The 19496-nt window shown below is 51.0% G+C and overlaps 1 protein-coding gene across 3 annotated transcripts in view; it reads left to right on the top strand.

The window, feature by feature from the left end:
- TTC28 (tetratricopeptide repeat domain 28) overlaps positions 1–19496 on the top strand; it is a 189264-nt gene that overhangs the window by 162159 nt on the left and 7609 nt on the right. For 2 of the 3 annotated variants that reach the window (XM_074886760.1, XM_074886762.1), the window contains 9 exons: positions 4880–5024; positions 8981–9160; positions 10213–10933; positions 12619–12743; positions 13810–14041; positions 14474–14550; positions 16630–16653; positions 17435–17564; positions 18620–18727. In XM_074886760.1, the coding sequence (XP_074742861.1) occupies positions 4880–5024; positions 8981–9160; positions 10213–10933; positions 12619–12743; positions 13810–14041; positions 14474–14550; positions 16630–16653; positions 17435–17564; positions 18620–18727 (1742 nt within the window). The remainder of the gene's footprint in view (positions 1–4879; positions 5025–8980; positions 9161–10212; positions 10934–12618; positions 12744–13809; positions 14042–14473; positions 14551–16629; positions 16654–17434; positions 17565–18619; positions 18728–19496) is intronic. The other variant, XM_074886761.1, reaches the window with a different exon arrangement.

Genomic DNA, 19496 nt, shown 5'->3' with positions numbered 1-19496 from the left:
GGGAGTTTGGCAGTTAACTTAAGGAATTTCTGAGAAGCAATGGATTTTGGAGGAGAAAGAAGCACCGAAGGGATGCTGCAGTGATCTCTGTACCGGGCAGCAGCAGTCTGAGCTGTGGATGCCACTGATACAGCCCCCAGGATAGTCCCAGCTGCTCATGTCTTACACAGCTTCTGTTTTCTCTGCTCCTTAAGGGCTCTTAGGCTTTTGATGAGTTTCCAGATTAAAATCTGATTTCCTCCCTGCTAGTCGTCTTCTGCTCCAGCGAGGGACGTGATCACTGCCTGTACCTGAGTATAGCTCCCCCACCTTTTCTTTGGCCTCTCATCATGGGGATACAGTTTGTCCTCCTTCCATGGACCTGCAGAAAACATGAGAATCAGCCCTGACACTGCTCAAAGGGTAAAATATACTTCCTTGAGGGCAACTTTTGCGATGCAGCATGGTGAGAATTTGTAGAAGGCAAATTGGGAGGTAAGGAGCAATAGAACTTTAGATGCGACTTCACTTCTGCCAAGGCCATTGCCATCTCCCAGCTCCCCTTACGATCGCAGAGAGCTTGTTTTTTTCCAGTGAGTCAGCATGCTCAGGATCTGTGGCCAGGCCTACAACCATAGTTGGAGATTTCCAGAGCAAGCTCAGTGTAAGCTGAGTAAGTAAAGTCTCCGTGAATCCGGCCAGAGGCGAAGGTGGCTACGATTCACGCGGAGCCTCAGCAGCAGTGAAAACATGGCTATTGCCAAGATAGTTCCATCTCATTTTGCTCAGGGTTTCATTCTGGTGACCATCGTGTAATGTCTGAGCACATCTCCCCTCCCCTGCCGTTGTGCTGATTTTCGCCCCGTTGGCTGTGCTTTTGTCATCACACAGCGAAGACCAGCTGCTCCCTAATGGCGGGGCCCAGGGGCAGGGGCCACTGCAGCAGGACCCTGTCCCACAGCGCTGAGCAGGGCGGGCCTGGGGATGGCAGCCAGAGCCGGCCGAGAGCCCAGGTCGTCACCAGGCTAGGCGGGTCTGAGGTGGAGCCAGCTGTGCCACGGTCCAGGCCAGCAGCGGGTCTGGGGGCGCTGACGGGGCTCCGTCTGTCGGAGCGGGCGGTCTGCGGGACATCAGCTGCCGGGCCGGGCTCTGGATCCGCAGCGGTCACGGGCAGGGCTGTGGCGGAGCTGGACGCGAGCAGAGCTGAAGCAGAGACTGAAGTCCCAGGCCCAGCTTAAGTGGAGCTCCTGAGCCCACGGGCAGGGCGTGTTGGTGGAGGCCCCAGTGCAGCTGGTCAGCGTCGTTAAAGCCTGTTAATGCCCTCGGAGGCTGGCAGCTCACCCTGGGGGACTGTGCAGCTGAACCCCTCCGGAGCAGAGGGGTAGGGGGTACCGGGGGTGCTGGCTGGCCCGGGGCAAAGCGAGGGCTTTGGAAGGCAGATGCGAGGCGTGGCTGGAGCGTCTCTCCCCTGTCTGGTTCTCTGCCGTACGGGGTGCGCGCGGCAGCTGCCCGAGTGCAGACCACACAGGCAGAGAGTGCTGGGTGGTCTGTGGGTTTGTGCAACCACTGGTGGGTTCTGGAGATAATTGCGGATCCATGAAAGCATCCACAGGGAGCTCATATCTGAATGTTTTCTGGAGCTTCCCACAGCTCGGTATTGTGAGTGTGTCAGGGCCCCGTGTGTGGATTCAGGGCTGCATCTCCAGGAAGAGTCTTTGAGGAAGGTTTGCAGAACACAGGCCTGATGGAGATCCGTTGTCCTGAGGCTGTCAGACCCCTGCAGCAGGAGGTCCCTCCCAGCCCTCCTGAATGGCTGTGCTTGGTCATGAGTGGTATTTGGCTTGTCCAGAGTCCTAAAGAGTGCCGAGGCAAGAGCAGCCCTGGGCTGGTTTGGGTATGAACCCTCCTTCCTGCCCCGGCCCAGCCACGTTCATCCTCGGCAAGCAGAGCCAGGCTCTGTGAGGCTGGTGGTAGGCCAGATCAGTCTGAGCTCAAGTCCTCCATGACACGGGTTTTCAGCCCCTTTCTCTGAGGCTGCCATGGGATCTTTGCTTTGTTCTTGCACCTCCAGGACAAAGGGTGGAAGCGGAGTTAACGCTGATACGTGCAGGCAGTCCTCAGCCCCGGTTTGTGCTGTTTCCTCTGTTCGCTGCATGTCAGGCTGCCTTACACAAAGGGTTATAAATAAGCAGCGCTGCGGAGTCTGTGCAGAGGCTTCCAAATGAGAGATTTCACTGTTCCAGATATCAGGGACCCCTCTACATTGCAAGAGCAAGGTAGAAATGATCAGTGCAGCATCCCAGAAGCCAGTGCTGATGCTCTGTAGAAAGGGCATTTGGCCAGAAGATTCAAGTCTCCCTCTTGTCACATTGAAATCACCTGGGCTCAGGTGCCTGACAGGCCACCTGGGGAGCCGACGGTATGCACTGGCTTGGGAGGAAAGGGGGTGGGCTGGCCAGGGCTCCAGACCTGCTCTGCCTGCTACAAAAGATCTCTGTCCATCCTCCACCTATGGATTTTCTCACTCTTCTTTGTGTACACAAACACACAGGCAGGAGATGTGACAGATTTATGATACTCCCTTGGTTTTGTTCTAATAAAAAGCAATCTGAGTGGTGAAGGAATAAATCTAGAGCTGCTTGGCTGTGAAACCAAGATGAAGGAGGCTCTGCTGATTAGAGTAATCAAGCGCCTATCCCCTGCAATAAATTAATGTGTTAAAATCACTTGATGCCGAAGGTGAGGCTGGCGAGTGCCACCTGCTGACAAACAGCTGCTGCTTGGGAGGGTCGGGGCTGCTGGGCTGGGGCTGAAGCTCTGCACGCTCGCTGTGGCCTAGGTGAGCTGTGGGATGGCCCTGCCCTTCTAGGCTGGGATATCAGGCAGGATGTGCTAGAGGGATGTGCCCTGAGCACAGGGGTCAGGGCGCTGGCAACGCGTGAGACTGGAAAAGCACAGGTTTTATTTCCCGATCTGATTTTAAAATCTGTGCTACATAAAGTACGGAAACGACTGAGCACTGCAAAGCGTGCTTGGCTCGGTCAGCTGTGGCAGCCAAGGTCGGCAGGGGGGCCCGGAGGGGAGCAGATGGTGCTGAGTCCGTGCTGATCCTGCAGTGAACTTGGTATCGCGCAGGTCACCTCGGCAGGTTCCCAGCATCGCTCAGCACCATCAGCGTACTCATACTTCCACCAGGATCTCTGCGCCGGAGAGCGTGTGCAGGTGGACACGAGGTTTCCGTTTGCGTTCTTCGATTATTCCCGTTGGCCCGTAAGATGTAAACTCCCTGTTAGTGGGGAGCATCAGTGGTAGCATTGTTTTTTCTTTAGGGAACATGATGTGAGCTGGATCTGAAGACTGGTTGCAGCAACTGAGGAGAGCAAGAGAGAGGAGAAAGAAATTTTCTGAATTTGTCTGTTGGTATGTGTCAGAACAGGTCAGGGGTACGTCAGGGGTGTGTCAGGGGTGTGTCTCAGGCCTGTCAGTGGTAGATGGAGTGCACTTGAGTGCAGTATCTTTGGTCTTGTCTTTTCCTGCATGTTGCCTCAATCTGGTAGTATGAAGAGTGTGTGGCTGTACGTGTGTGTGTGTATGTCTGCTATAGGCCTACAGCAAGTACACAATCAACTATTAATATCTCATTGATGAACAGATCTGTTGGATGCTTGAGTTTTCTACTGATTTCCTGGCTGTGCAAATGCTTCCTGCTTTTATTTCTTCTCTGTGTTGATAGCCAAGAATTGACCCAGGCAAGAGGTAAAACTAAGGAACAGAGACAAGGCATTTCTTCAGAGTAAACGTTCTTAAAAAAAGGACATTGCAGACTAGTGTCCTGATAAAGTGTGTGAGCTTGGTCCTGAATCAGGAGACTGTAGCTGCTTTCCTGTTGTGTAAATTGGCAGAGGCACGTGGCATTGGAAGGTGTCTGAGAGGCAGAGCCGCGCCGCGCTTCAGAGGGACCAAGAACGTCCGAGTATGATCTGGACGGGGATTTCGTGGAACCCTTCATCGAATGCACGTGGCACCTTGAGGACAACGGGCACGTGTTAGCTCAGGGGTGGCCTTTTATGCCCGAGACTGTTGCGTTCGTTACTGGACGGCCCCAGCAGTGACTGGTTACACTTCAGGTGTTGCACTACCATTGCTGTTCAATGTCTCATTTCCCTCCTCACCTTTTCTTTAAGGCCCACCTGTTAAAACTTTCTGGAAAGTTATCCTTTTCACATAAAATGGTTGTTCATGGCACTAAGCCAAGGACAACCTTTCTGGGGAGCACAGCTGCTGGATTAGTGAGACCAGAAAGGGGCAATATCATTTCCTCACCAGGGCAGTAACTTTTTGTAGCCGTGCCATCGCAGTCTCAGAGTGACGGTGTGCGGTGACTGGTGATGCCAGGAGAGCACGTGCAGCGCTCTGGGGGCCTGTCAGAAAGGGGCTCCAGGTCGGCTCTCGCATCTGACTTCAGAGGAGCAGCAGCAAGTGCAGGCGTGATCTTCATGTCTTGTTGTTTGCCTGTTCTCATATTTCCTTTTGGTACCATGCTAGACTAATTGGGGCAAAACCCAAGTGCAGATCTCCCTGTGATAGTGGTCAGTTGTTAACGGGTCTCGTGTTTGCCTGCACACAACCGCTATACCTACGTATGCAGGAAACACTGTGAGCAGCACTTGAGGCACTTGAGTTTGTTGAGAAGCCCCACAGCAGTGTAATAGCTGTCTGCAGCTGGTTCACCCTGCCATTAATGTCATTGTTCGTTGTGGTGTGAAGCTGAGTGGGGAAATAAAGCCCTGCCATGAAGCATCTTACATAACAGAGTCCTCTGGATGGACAGGGGCTGGCTCATCGTCAGCGTGGACCTCAGATGTCTGCAGCTAACCTCTCGCTTGCCTTTCGCCCGCAGGAGCTGCCAGAGCATGACCAGCCTGTTCAGCAGCACCGTGTCTCCCGTTAAGGATGGGACATCATCTCTTCCGAGGAGGCAGACTTCCTTCACCAAGCCCCCACTCCGTGCGCTCTACGACTTACTGATAGGACCTATGGAAGGAGTAAGCCTTTGCATGGGAAAACGTAGAGATTCACTTGGCAAAATGCCCTGTCAGTGTGGGAAAGCGAGAACAGGCAGCTTGGGGATTGTATCTAAAGCGTGGTGGTTTTCACTTGCCCTTCTCAGATGATGAGGCTGGGTGTGTTGGGAGGCGGAAACAAGGGATGTTGCTGGTGGTACCACGTCCAGTCAGCTGCCAAAATACCAGCGTTGGTGCCACTTCCAGGCACACCCGCCTGCACAGGGTGGAGGGCACAGGCCCCGGTGTCACCCTGGACTGGTGGTCCCGGGGTGAGTGCAGAGGGGAGCTGTCTGGTGGGGTGTCCTGCAGCAGCCCTGGCTGGCCCATGCGGGGCCAGGAGCGGCAGCGCTGCCCCTGGTTCCAGTCTCGCAGAACAATGGCAGGATAAATTAAAAAGTCCTGTCTCTGTCGTGCAGATCTCTAGCTAGAAGAGGTAAAGTCACTCAGTCAAGAGTCAGTCTTTTCTCAAGTTGTATCCAGCTGAACAAACAGGTCGAAATGTCTTGATTCTGTTACGTGAGAGGGAAAACCAGCTCTACCATAGGTTACTGTAAGGGCTATTTAGATGCTTTAATCTCATCTGCAGAAGTCACCTCCACTGCAGAGGCATAACCTGTGTTAGCTCTGCCAGCCTGCCATCCCGTGGTCACGCCATGAGCCTTGGAGAGCAGGGCCTTCAGCTCTGGAGGCGGCACGTGCATCCTCTTGGCAGAGCGAGGAGGTCAGCCCTGCTTAGGGGGTTTTTCTGTCATCTTCTACAACATTCTTGAGAAAGATTCACCTGGGAGTTTGCCTGCCTACACCTAGTGTAAATAGGTAAGACAGGCCAGAAGGAAATCCTCATGCGGAACCCCAGGGGCCTGCTTCTCCTTCCCGGTGAGGATGCGCTGTGGTTGGGCACGGCTTGGCAGGTTTGGGTGTCTGAGGCCCGAAGTTGGCTCCAGTGAGGCACTGTAGGGCTTGGCAGGGCTTCCAGAGAGCACAGAACTAGCAGATACAGCATCCTGACTAGCCACTTCCGAAGAAGATGCAGGTCAGGCCCTGTGTCTGGTTTGGCAGTCCCATTATAACAGAAACTTCCAACTACAGTGATGCTCACTGCAGGTGAGGGACCCATCGAAGCCAGCAGCTGTGAGCTGGCCTCACCCCGCACCGCTCCCCGCCAGCGACCGACCAGAGACTTTTCCACCCTCGTGACAAATCACCAGTGTAGCCGGTATCATTGCTGTGAAGTAGAGCCCATGTTCCCGTGCCCGACAGTTCATGCTTTTCTCCTTTTTCTCACTGAAGAGATTCTTTTTTATTAGAACTCACCCTAAATTTAATTCTTGGAAACATACAAAACGCAAATGATCCTCATTTTATTTCTGTTTCTGTAATGCACATGCAGCCATCATGAGGGAAAAAATACTAAACTCTAGGGGTTTTACATACAAATAAAAATTCTGCTAGGCACATGTCACTGTGGCTCAGATGCTCTGATTGTGTTGCTGACAGCTAAAGCTCCTGGAGCAGTAAGTAAAATTGAATATGTATTAAAAAACAGACAAACAAACAGAAAAGCCCCAAAAAACATTTCTGGAAAGCAACAACTGCCCTGGTGGGAAGCTGCTGCTTGTCAGCTGCAGAAGGAGGCCCAGCGGGCTGGAGGCTGGTGAACTCGCTGCAGAGCTACGAGCTGGTTCGCCCCGGGCAGGGAGTGCCGGGGGGGCTCCCTCGGGCTGCTGGGGCTGGGGACAGTGTGCCAGGATGGAGCAGGAGTGGGGCTGCCCTGCACCTCCGTCTGCAGGTGGGCAGGGCGAGCTCGGAGCCGTAAAGAGGACAGGAGAAACTGCAAGAAGTCAGCAACTATTTTTAACTCCTTTAAAATGAAAATTTTCTTATCCTTGAGCAGTTTTGTTCCCACTTCAAATGGCAAGAAGCCTTTAAAAGCACCTCGCTGTCTCTCTTCAGCTCTCTACTGTTTGACATTCTCCCTCACAGCTGGCCTGGTTTCTGGTATTTCTGACTTGCTCCAGACTCCCTGTGGAGGAGACCGCTGGACTGATTTTTCTATTTCTTTAGTAATGTTGATTCATCTTTGCTGCTGCCTGAATACTAAAGCCTGAGACTGACTGCAAATTCCTGTTATTCTTTGATTGCTGGTGAGATGGGGTCAGTGTATCTCAAATTAATCGTCAGCGGTCAGTGCATCGCAGGGCAGTCTGCAAGTCTGCGCCAGACAGACCCTGAGCAAGTGGAGAGGAAGAATTGTGTGTCAGGACCAGAGTGCGTTTGTCTGAGCTCTACTTATAAAACTTCCCACAAGCAGTAATATTCACCCTCAAAATTCATGACACCCTTTTCTGTTGCACTGTCTGATTATCCAACATGTCTGCGCTTCAGGATTTTCTGACGTTACTTCTGTGCCCCTCTTGTTTCAAAAGCCTGCGCTTCCATTAGACATTCACAGTAGCAGTTCACTGTTGGCAGGGAAAGAAGATTCTTCCCTCCCCTGTTAAATGGGGACTCAACTGAAATAAGCCTGCTCTAAAGCAGGGGCGTTCTCAGCTGAAATAGGCGTGCTCTAAGCGGGGATGTTAAAGGGAGTGCTGTTTGATAAAGAACAGAAAAGAGGTAGAACGTGGATGTTATTTGTTCCAAGAAGAATGTATCTAGCTAGCACCTCAGAGGCTTTGGTGGTTATTATCTATGAAATGTAAGCCATGTGTTTGAAAAATATACTTCCTTTACTGCTGTTCTGTTGAAGCCCCGAAATCAGGAAGAGGTGATGTTTGGAGGCATTGGGAGCGAGTTCAGAAATCCACAGGCAGTTTTGTCTGCATTTGCTGAGCAGCCTGAGTAGCTGTTATTCTCCTGTCAAAACAGATGTTTGCTGCATCTGATGGCAATTAAAATGGCTTAAAATGAAAATTCTCGAATTGAGAATCCAGAGACAAGGATCTAGTCCTGCATCCTAGATCCTTGTCTCCGTCCTGCAGTGAACACTGCAGAGTTAGCTTGCCTGTGGGAACATCGAGCAGTCCAGACAGAAATAAAACTACACTAGTTGAGCTGGTTGTCTCCAAAACTATGTCAAGTTGAGGACTTGGTCTCATCCAAGCTAAAAATTTGATCTTCAAATGAATGGTTTATTACTAGGCCAAGTTATGGCTGCTTAAAGGTGTAGAATTGCTTAGAAATTTACTGCCGTTTTGCATGAGAGTCCTTTAGACTCTCTTTTTTTGTGCTGCAAGTGTTTAAGCTGGAGCAAATTTCAGTGCTTTGAAGTTACTCTTTCCTGGGGTGATAACTAGTTATTTTTACAATATACTAGATGAATAAGTGTGAAATTCCCACAGTTATGTGGGACCAGGAGCAGCTGCCACTTTTTGTGCCTAGCTGCGTGGTATTAATCTCTCTGCCTCACCTCTCCATCCGTAAGATACTTTCTGTTCAGACCTGTTTGTGCCTCTGGGTTGATCACAGTGTCAAGTGTCTTGAAGTGCAGGTCACAGGCACAATCTGTCTGTAGATTGTTTGCTCTCATATAGGTAAATTCTATTTTGAAATTCAGTATCAGAAAGAATAATCTCTTTCAGAGGATAAGGTGATAATAATATTGACAAGACGTAGGTGGTTGAGGTTAGCAAAGATTTTACGCTGGAGTGGGAGGAGTTGCTGAGGCCGGGTGTGACAGCGAGGTCCGTACAGTGTGTCCGTGGGCTCAAGGCTCCTTCATCTCCGCAGGGTTGTTTGTGCACGGGTGAGCAACAGTCCTGATGTGTCAGTGTGCATTCGCCCGTCACCGCCTTGTGCTGACACAGGGTGTAATTCTGATGTGGGTATTTCCCAGCCTGGCCTGGGGTCAGCCTAGAGCCTGGGCCTTGCAGAGGGCAGGCTGGGGCACTGATGGGGTGAAAGAGCCGAACTGATTCTCTCTCTTTGCTTTTCAGGGTTTGATGCATTCCAGCGGGCCTGTCGGCCGCCACCGCCAGCTGATCCTGGTCCTGGAGGGAGAACTGTACCTCATCCCTTTCGCTCTCCTGAAGGGCAGTTCCTCCAACGAGTACCTCTACGAGCGCTTCAGCCTCATTGCGGTGCCGTCCATCCAGTCGCTGAATCCCAGCTCCAAGGTCTGGCCCTGCCTCGTGAGCTCTCTCTGACAGCCCCTCCGCGGTGGGGGGGCGGGTCCTGTGCATGCCAGAGGGCAGCAGCTCTGTCCTGCCACACCAGACACAGGAACAGAAACCACCAAGGTGCCCGCTGCCGAGGCACCCCCGTCCCCATGAGCATGTTGAGCACCACAGCTGCGGGGTCGATGCCGGTGTCGTTCCTGCAGCACAGAATCGCAGCCCCGGGCATGCCGGAAGGACGAGGGGTTGGGTCATTGGGTTACCCTTGTCTGAAGGGTGGCATGTCCTGGGGTGTGCGACTACACGGCAGGCTGCAGAAATGTAGGTGTTTGTGGTCTGTACTGCGCTTCCGTGGCAAGCTCACTTCCTATCACGTCTCTGGTACATTTACCCACATTTTAGCTTTCTGTGGGGAGAAGGCCACTGATGTCTCCTGACACTGAAGCTGTAAGGGAAGCGAATACCACAGGCAGACCCTGAGCAGCATCTTCATGCTGATGTTTGGCAGCAGCATTTCTAAGGCCCAGCTCTCCAGGGAGAATGCCCTAAGTCACGTTCTGCTGCACTGGGTTAAACACAGCAAAAGGGTCTGAACCTCGTCAGCGTTACTGCCATGGGAATTAGACTTTTCTGTCCAGCATTAGGTCCAGTCATCAGCAGCACGTGGCACCATGCCGCTGGCAGTGGTGATACTGCTCCTTGAAGTACAGGTGAGAGAAACCAGTTAGTGAGTGGTTACAAGTCTTCCCGTAAGGTGGGAGGCTGGGATCTTCTTCATGCTTTTAGCTCTGCTACAGCCTTCAAAGGGAGCTGGGCTAAGTCTGTTGCTTTCTGTCTTACCTACCTGTTCACCCAAGATGTGGGGATAGAAATTCTGGCTAGACTAAAGTGGAAGATGTTCTTTGGAATAATTAAATGGAAGAAACTAAAGAAATGCAAAGGTTTTTTGTAATTATAACAGACTTCTGTTTAGAGCCAAAGAGACAGGCTGTTTTATTACCAGCACCATAACAAACAGATCTTTGAACGCCATTTTCTCTTTCTCTCTGCAGTCCCATGTGAGGAAGAATACTCCTGCTTACTCCAGCTCTACCTCAATGGCAGCTGTCATAGGGAATCCCAAGCTCCCTTCAGCAGTTATGGACAGGTGGCTGTGGGGACCTATGCCCTCTGCAGAAGAGGAAGCCTATATGGTATCTGAGTTACTTGGCTGCCAGCCCTTAGTTGGCACTGCAGCAACAAAGGAGAGGGTCATGAGTGCCCTCACTCAGGCAGAATGTGTCCACTTTGCAACCCATGTCTCTTGGAAACTGGCTGCTTTGGTCCTGACACCCAACACTGACAGCAATCCAGGCAGCAGCAAGAGCTCTTTTGGGAACCCCTACACAATCCCAGAATCCCTTCGGATGCAGGATGATGCCAGTGATGTGGAGAGCATCTCCGACTGCCCGCCTCTTCAGGAGTTCCTGCTTACAGCAGCTGATGTCCTGGATCTGCGGCTGCCGGTCAAATTAGTGGTTCTTGGCTCTTACCAAGAGTCCAACAGCAAGGTCACCGCTGATGGAGTCATTGGCTTGACAAGAGCGTTCCTGGCTGCTGGGGCTCAGTGTGTCCTCGTGTCGCTCTGGCCTGTTCCTGTGGCTGCTTCCAAAATGTTTGTGCATGCCTTCTATTCCTCCCTCTTAAACGGGATGAAAGCCAGTGCAGCCCTTGGAGAAGCAATGAAAACTGTGCAGAGCAGCAAGCAGTTCTCCCATCCATCCAACTGGGCAGGTAGGAGGAATCTGCTTTTGGACAAATAAGACAGGTTTTCTATGAAGCACTCTTACACCAGATGGTTTGAGTTGAGCGAGGAGCAGTGCTGGGGGGTGGTGGGCAGCAGCAAGTGCCCTGTGCTCTCCCAGAATTCAGTCCCCGTGTTTCAGACCCTGATTCACCTGAGTGTGGCTGAATGTCAGTGTCATGGAAAACATCAGTATTCCACTGTGTGTGGTAAGAGGGTTGTGGATTTGGTATAATTTAAAGGAATTGTGAGGTGAAGTGTGTTCCATCGCTGGTTTCATGCCTGGAAAGAAATAATGTGCAGTACAGTAACTCATCCCCTGTGTCATGTTTCCCTGTGTACTTGGGATGGAGTTAGCTGGAGCAAATTTACAGAACCTTCTCACTGAGAATTTGGTGAAACTCTAACAAGGAGGCAAGAGTGTTACTTCTGGAAGTTGCAGCAGCAACCAGTAGCTGATTTCTGTGACATAAACCTTGCAGGGCTTACGCCTTTGGTCCTGCTAGGAGAAACGTTTCCCTTGCCTCCACTGGAGATTTCTCAGCAGCGTAAGCTCCGTGGTGGAGGGCTGGTGCTTGCTTCCTCTCAATTAGATGAGTGAGTTGAGATTCAGACAAAGTGTTGGAGTTCAACAGTGTTGTTACAGGGATATGTACAAATAACTTGCATTTTTTTTCCCAGCACAAGTCCTTGTTTTTGAAAGCCACAGACATTCCCCAGATGTGTTTTTTTGCACAGGCAGCAATACCATGTTTTTTAGATCAGGAAGCTGTTGTGAGTATGGCTTTGGTGTAAACTCTGTGTAGCTGGAGGAGCGGGAAACTCACTAGAACTTCTTAAAGTGAGCTCTGGGAGTTAGGCTGACAGGGTGATTTCAGGCATGTTGAGTCCAGTGTTAAGATGTGATTCAGACAACACCAGATGGGAGCTGAGTTTAGGTTACAGTCCACAGTTCAGTTTGTATTTTATTTTCCTTCCAAGATTTTTCTGCCTCAAAAGGAAAGAGCATTTAAAAAAAAAAAAAAACAACTGACCACTTCCTAGACAAAACAGATGAGCATGGATATGGTGCTTGGCATCACCACCAAGGAGAGGCTTCCAGCTACTCAGGCTGGCTTAGTAGCACCCCTTCCATGGTGTGTGAGCAAGTTACACACAGGCCCTGACTTTCACCTTTGACTTGACGGTGAGTCTCAGATGGAGCATCAGGGCGAGGACGGGCAGCCGCACGCCTCGCTGCAGCGGATGGGCAGGGGCAGGCAGGGCTCCCTGCGCTGGCATGTGGAGAATCTAACGTTTGGATGGGGCATGAGCCAAGGCTGGTTTCTCAGTTCTCTGTTTCTGCGAGCACTGTTGAGCAGCTATTGATTTCTGCTGCTGTAAAGGAGACATGGAGCATGCTAGGACAAGTTTAGCTGCAATACAGTGTTTTTCCACTTGCTTGAACAGGAAAACACTATTGATTTAATAGAAGAGAACAGTAAGAAGCATCTAGAATCTTTCTGGAAGCTTGGTCTGAGGGACCGGGCAGGGAGCAGGCAGCTGCTCTGGGAAAAGAACATCACCCTGCAGGGCACAGTAAACCATCACTCCGAGGGGGCAGAGGATATCTGCTTCTGTTTTGAACATTTTCTACAACAAAAGGAGATTGAGTCTCTTACTCTGAATCCTGCAGGCTTCATGCTTATTGGGAGCGATATGAAGCTGAACAGCCCTTCTTCGCTGGTAGGACAGGCCCTGACTGAGATTCTGCAGCACCCTGAAAGGGCACGAGATGCTCTGCGTGTCCTGCTACATCTGGTAAGAGAAGGGAAGTGCTGCCTCACCCCGCGGGCACGGGGGAGGCACTGCAGCCCCTGGGCTTGTGGGATCACCTTACCTTGGGGTAGCAGCTGGAAATGGTGAGTGGGAAGAGAAACGTCCCAATGTGTAGCCACTCCCACTTGAATATCTACCCCCAGCCCTTCTCCCTTACCATGAGGTGGTCTCTTGTGAAAACTCTGGGTCAGTCTGAAAAGACCAGGACACCTGATCAAGTGTCTAGAGCAAAAAGAGGCAAAGTAAGCAAAGTCATACATTGTATTGTGACAAAATCCTCCCCAGACCCACCCAGTTTGCATTAGCCGTTGAATTGGGTCTGTGCTTTAAAAATGAGATAATCATTGGGGTTAATTGTTTCTACAAGAAAATAGCTATAAACGTTGCAGCCATGGAGATGCAGAGCACAGTGACTGCTGACTCTTTGCATACTTGGAAGATAAGAGGCACTTTTGTCCCCAGATGTGCCAGTAGCCTGTTGTGGGGAGCAGCCGGACTGAGGCCAAACCGCCAGATGGCCTGAATAATCTCTCATAACTTTTAATAGTTTTCTTTCCAGTATGTCTTCTGTGGTCCCACAGGAATGTGGAGTATTCATTGGATGATGGAAACCTGTGAATATTGCCAGTCATCCCAGTTGCTGGGTTTTGTGGACACACATCTCTCTTTACTCTTTATCGTATAGCTGCAGACTCCCGCCTGGTAATAAGAGACTGGAACCTGAATGTGAGCTGTCTTTTGGGGAGAAATGCAGCTGCTAGGCCTGTAGGAAACTATCACAATCAAACTGGTACTTAGTTTCCTGTGGCGTTACTTTCCCCAGCATCCCAGAGAATATTGACGCTCATCACAGTGATTTTACAGCTGTGAGTGCTGAGTGGCTGGAGCCTGTTTTCGAGGGCGCTAACATCCTTCTGTGTAAGACGGGCCAGGTTCAGCATCGGCTTTGCCGTCTCTCAGCCTGCTGCTCCTGCCTCTTCACTGTGTAAAAAGAGGCGGTTAGTAAAAATCTCTTACAAAATAAGCTAATACTGTCTTTTCCCCAAAGGTGGAGAAATCATTGCAGCGAATCCAGAACGGGCAGCACAACTCCATGTACACCTCCCAGCAAAGCGTGGAGAATAAAGTGGGCGGCATTCCCGGCTGGCAGGCGCTGCTGACCGCGGTGGGGTTCCGGCTGGACCCCCCGGCCAGCGGCCTCCCAGCAGCAGTCTTCTTCCCAACCGCCGACCCCGGGGACCGGCTGCAGCAGTGCAGCACCACCATACAGTCCCTCCTCGGTAAGAGGCGGCCGTGGGCTCCATCCGGGCAGACCTCAACCTCTCCCTGCCTTTCCTTGATGCAGGCCTGTGGAACAGTCATGTTTTACATCAACGGAAGAAAAGTATTTAACAGGATAGTTCTAGAAGTAAATGTTTACTGAAAATTTTGTCATAGCTGGGAGTCATTTACCACTGGGTCCGGTATCTGAGAAACGTGATGTGACTATTCCTTTCTCCCAGCTCTCAGTCAGAAAATGTACAATCAGATGTAAAGTGGAAAAACCTTTTGCTTTCTGGAAATTGCTCCTGCTTCCAGAACTCCCTGCTGCTTCAGTGGTGTGGGGTGAGGTTTTAGGAATTAGCTGAGTTTGTGTTCTTTTCAGGTTGTTGCATTTTTAGCATTCAAGAAACAGCTACTGAACAGTCCCTGTTTCTGCTGATGTTTTTCAGGTTTGCCTAACCCTGCACTTCAGGCACTTTGTAAACTTATCACAGCTTCAGAAACGGGAGAACAGCTTATCAACAGGGTGAGTTGGGAGGTTTTCCTCCAGTACCAGTTTCCAAGTCGTTCTTCCCAGGTCAGTAAATTCAGAAATACACAGAATGGTTTATGCCCTGGTTTATCAGCCCAGAGCTTGCCAGGAGACTTCAGGGTTGAAATTCTGAACTTGCCTGTTTGTGTGAATGAAAAGCATGTGTCCAGAAGAGAAGAATGCAGGTATGTTACTGGCCTGCATGGCCTTGGGTCTCCCTGTTCAGTGACAGAAGTGAAAACACGATCCCTGCTGCAGTGAGGGGGCAGCACAATGTGGGAAATGAGTGGCAGAACCACTAATTGCTATTTGGCCATCCTGTCTAGGTCTTTGTCCACTGTAATTACCAAAGTCCCAAGGTATAATTGACTTTGGACAATGCAAGGTCTGTTGAAAGTTTACTGAGCCTCTGCTTCTCCTGGGGTGTGCTCATAGCTCTGCCGGAGGGTTCATGGCCTTTGGGAGAAAGGCTGTGGACTCCTCCCTGCTCCCCCCACTCCCCTTCACATTCCTCCCTCTCCCAGTCTCTCAAGCATGCCTGGCCTAACCAAACCTTTCTCTGTGCCACCAGCCTGGCTGGCTTTCCATTACATGTTTCTTGCTGTCCTGATCGCTCCTCCAGTGAGGTTTATCTTGGTCATTTGCCTGCTTTGGTAAATGAGCACGCTGCACAGTGAATGGGCACACAGCTCGCTTTCTTTTCCCCTTTCCCTCTGCAAAAGTGCTCCAGGGAAGCACCGTGGTGGGTAGCTGGGATTTCCTATGTGTAGCTTCAGAGGGCTCCCCTTCATTCTGTCGCGCTTGAGTCTCTGCAGAAAATACAGAACAAGAGCCCCAGCTTTGCTGGTGCCCACTGAGCAGCCTCCTGAGTCAGTCCGTTAGACTAAGCCCACTTCAGGGAAGGGGCTCCGTGTTACCATCCGCAGTAGCACATGAGATATTTCTAGTGGCTCGTCCTTTAGGGCATGTTGCTGCCTTGCCTTGGCTCTTTTGTCAGTGCCTGAGACTTCCGTGGTTGAAGAGCAGGATTATTTTTTCCTCATTGCCACCAGAGGGAGGCGCGGAGTCGAAGGGATGTGATGAGCAGAAGACAACGTTCCCATAGATCAGAGCAGGTTACAGTGTCTGTGATATTACTTCACAATTGTCTTCTTGCCTCAGATAACTAAATCACCCAAGGAAAAACATTCAGATGGCTGCACACAGCTAGCAAAAGATGCACTCGCCATTTCCTCAGCTGCCCCACGCAATAAATACTGGCAGAGGTATTGCATTGTTTTTGCAAATGTTCTTCTATAGCCAAACCCTGGGCAGAATTTCCTTTTGCACAAGAGTCTGTCCAGCTACGAGTTAGGGTTTTTCAGCTCCCTTGCTCTGCAGTTGCTTGCGCTTCTCCCCTCGTTCCTCTCGGCAGTCCCGTTGCTGAGCAGCTCGGGCTCTGCCTGTCGCAGACTTTGTTCCAGACTGAAGCAGCCTGACTGGCAGTTCAGGCTGTGGGTGCTGCCCACTGCCCTTCCCGGGGGGGTGACGAGCTCCAGGGCGGGGGGGAGGCGGGGCAGGTGCCCTTGGCAGGAGTGGAGCAGCAAGGCTGGAAGCCTCATCTTTTGCTCTGGATAGAAAATGCTTATTTTTAGTGCAAAACAAGGCAGGAACCACAAAAGAGAACTTCAGTACTCCCGCATGTGCAAGGAGAAGTTAGGAACTGCTGACTGCATTAAGTGCCCATAATGTATCCCAGAGAAAACAAGAGAAGGGCTTGTTTTATGTTCAGCCTTCTGCCAGAATGTGGGTTGGCCTGAGTATCTGCCTGCTAAGTGTCTGATTGTAATGAGCTGGGCACTCCCAGATTCGAGCTGCCTGCTCCCACGCTGTTGGGCTCCTGATTCACAGCTCAGGCCGTTTCCATTGCTCCCTTCTTTCTCTGGACAGAGCATCTTGCACTCAGGATGCTGGTTTGCATGTGGATGTGTCACTGCAGGGTTCCCGATCACAGGCGTTTTGTAGCACAGAATAACCTGTGTTCTTTCTTTCTTTTCTCCTCTCTTCTCCTTTCTTGTTATCTGCTGCCCGAAGGCTGTTAAAAATATGGTGGGAATGGTGAGTATTACATGCACTGGGAATGACACTGCTGTGCAGGATCAAATGCCTCGGTCACTGCAGACCCATTTCCCTGTGCCACATAGTGTCTTCAGCCCCGCTGTGGAAAAGGCTCTGTAAGCTTTTGTGGGCTGTAAGAGATGGGTGGTCCTGAGGTCAGCCGGGCCCTGATTAATGACTTTCCATCCTTCCTGCCCTGGCTGTGTTTTTGAATTACATGGGATCCTGGCACCTTAATCTGTGTCAGATCTTCATAAACACATTTTTTTCTCTACTTTGCTACTCCTGTCCCTTGGGCACAGTTAAGAAACTTCTTTCCTGGAGGCCATGGAGAGGTATTAGGAAAGTCTTCCATGGTTTCATATGACTTGTTCTGCCTAGTTAAATGCTGAGAATGAGTTTCCTGGGATTTGCGTAAGGAACATGGCTCAGTCATGGAATGGGCTTTACTATATTGCTGTGAGCAGCCCCAAAGTAGCTTTTTCCTTTTCTTTCACTTCACAGATTTTCCTGCTGTGCTTCCTTCTTGTTCCATTTCCACTGGCCACACCACCCAGCCTCACCTCAGTTCTGTCCCTGCCTTTGCTGCTGTTCAAGTTTGTCTGTTGTTGCTGTCCCTCTGCCCAGACCTCTTCATCTCACTGTTCTGTTCAGGAGCAGCAGCTGAAATTTGGGTGTACCGGGAAGGGGATGTTTGCAGTGCACTTCCTTAGCTGCGGCTGTCGGACAAGCAGTGGTGTGATCTGTAAGGAAAGGCTAATGTTTTTATTGTTGTCTTCAGCTGCATCAAGTCCTGGTTCAACTTCAGGCCGGCGAGAAGGAGCAAGATTTCTCCTCTGCACCAATCCAGGTTTCCATCAGTGTCCAGCTCTGGAGGCTACCTGGCTGTCATGAGTTTCTGGCAGCTCTAGGTAGGAAAACACTTCTTTCCATTCTCTTTCTAACGCTATTGCTGGCGTCCTGTGCGGTGGCCTGAAGGAGTGACGGGACACACAGCTTTAGGTTTGCTTGTCTGGGCAGTGTTTGGCCCTCGTGTCTCTGGACGGGATCCCTGACTGCCCAGTCCGTCCCCGCCCGTTCGCACCCACATTGCTCCTTTGCTCACTCGTTGGCCAGTGGGAAGGTGCATTTTTCTCTCGTGCACCAAAACATCTCCTGAGTCAGCAGAACACAGATTTCAGGGTTGACAGCAGCTTGGTACTGTCAGGTTGGTTTAACCCCAGTTTTTATTTCAGAATCCTGTTCCCCTCTTGTTCAAAATACATACTTTAGAGTTTGCTTCTGGCCTCCTGCCTGAAGTGAACCAATCATTGCTTTGGCAGGGAAACCTGTGCACGGGGAAGGGTAGGACATACCAGGGTGATAGTATGTACCAGGGTCTGCATCCTGCAGAAAAGACAGAGGAGAACTAAATATCAAAGTGGATTTTATTCTGGCTTGGACCTTGCTTACAGTTAGTAAAAAGGCATTGCAGGGAAGAGGCTGTGCTGCAAAAAGAAGCATCCGAGAAGACTGCTTGAGGAGCTCGTAAAAGCCAGGCATCGTTTCACACACAGTCGTGCCTCCTGCAGCCCAGCCCTCCTCTGCTAAATTCCAATGTCTGTGCTCTTCGTCAGACCCGTTTCTGTGAGAAAACTTGGGATTAATGATGAATGGTTGGGGCATGTGGGACACTGTTCCCTGAGATGTGTTTCGTATATTGTTCCCCAACAATTCCAAATAATTTGCAACTAAAAAGTACTGACTGTCAGTTTGCACAGGAGTGATTTGTTTCTGTGTATGTGTTCACAGTCCAGCACCATGAAGCTCCCAACACCTGGTGGAGAAGATGTGCTAAATAGTGCTGGGACACTGCAGGATCTCATATCTCTTTGTTCTAAATGTTGTGTTATAAATGAGATCACACTTGCTTAAGACATTGGATCGTTCTGTGAGGTGTAATTCTCTGCTCTGTATTCCACTACAGGTTTTGACCTTTGTGAAGTCGGCCAAGAGGAGGTGATACTGAAAACTGGGAAACAAGCTAATAGGAGGACCATGCACTTTGCTCTACAATCCTTGCTGGCACTTTTTGGTAAAGCTGCTTAGAGTAGTTTTTGATCCCATATCTCATGATTTGATCAGAACGGCTTGTATTGAGATCTCACACTCTTACCTTTTGCAAAGATCGTCCATACATAGAATCACAAAATAATAGACTGGTTTGGGTTGGAAGGGCCCTTAAAGCCCATCTAGTTCCCACCCCCCTGCCCCAGGCAGGGCCACCTTCCACTAGCCCAGGTTGCCCAAAGCCCCGGCCAACCTGGCCTTGAACCCTTCCAGGGAGGGGGCAGCCACAGCTTCTCTGGGCAACCTGTGCCAGGGCCTCACCACCCTCACAGGGAAGAATTTCTTCCTTAGATCTCATCTAAATCTCCCCTCTCTCAGTTTAAAACCATTAGCCCTCGTCCTATCCCTACCCCCCTGATCAAGAGTCCCTCCCCACCTTTCCTGTAGCCCCTTTCAGTCCTGGGAGGCTGCTCTAAGGTCTCCCTGGAGCCTTCTCTTCTCCAGCTGAACCCCCCAACTCTCTCAGCCTGTCCTCACAGGGGAGTGCTCCAGCCCCCCGAGCATCTTCGTGGCCTCCTCTGCCCCCGCTCGAGCAGGTCCGTGTCCTTCTGCTGTTGGTGCCCCCAGAGCTGGACCCAGCACTGCAGGGGGGTCTCACCAGAGCGGAGCAGAGGGGGAGAATCCCCCCCTCGCCCTGCTGCCCACACTGCTCTGGGTGCAGCCCAGCACACGGGTGGCTTTCTGGGCTGCCAGCGCACGTTGCTGGCTCACAGGCAGTTTTCCATCCACCAACG

The sequence above is a fragment of the Strix uralensis genome, chromosome 17 (genome assembly GCF_047716275.1).
Source record: "Strix uralensis isolate ZFMK-TIS-50842 chromosome 17, bStrUra1, whole genome shotgun sequence".
Lineage (NCBI taxonomy): Eukaryota > Metazoa > Chordata > Aves > Strigiformes > Strigidae > Strix > Strix uralensis.
The sequence above is the reverse complement of the archived record's forward strand: the minus strand, read 5'-3'. Positions and strand labels throughout refer to the sequence as shown.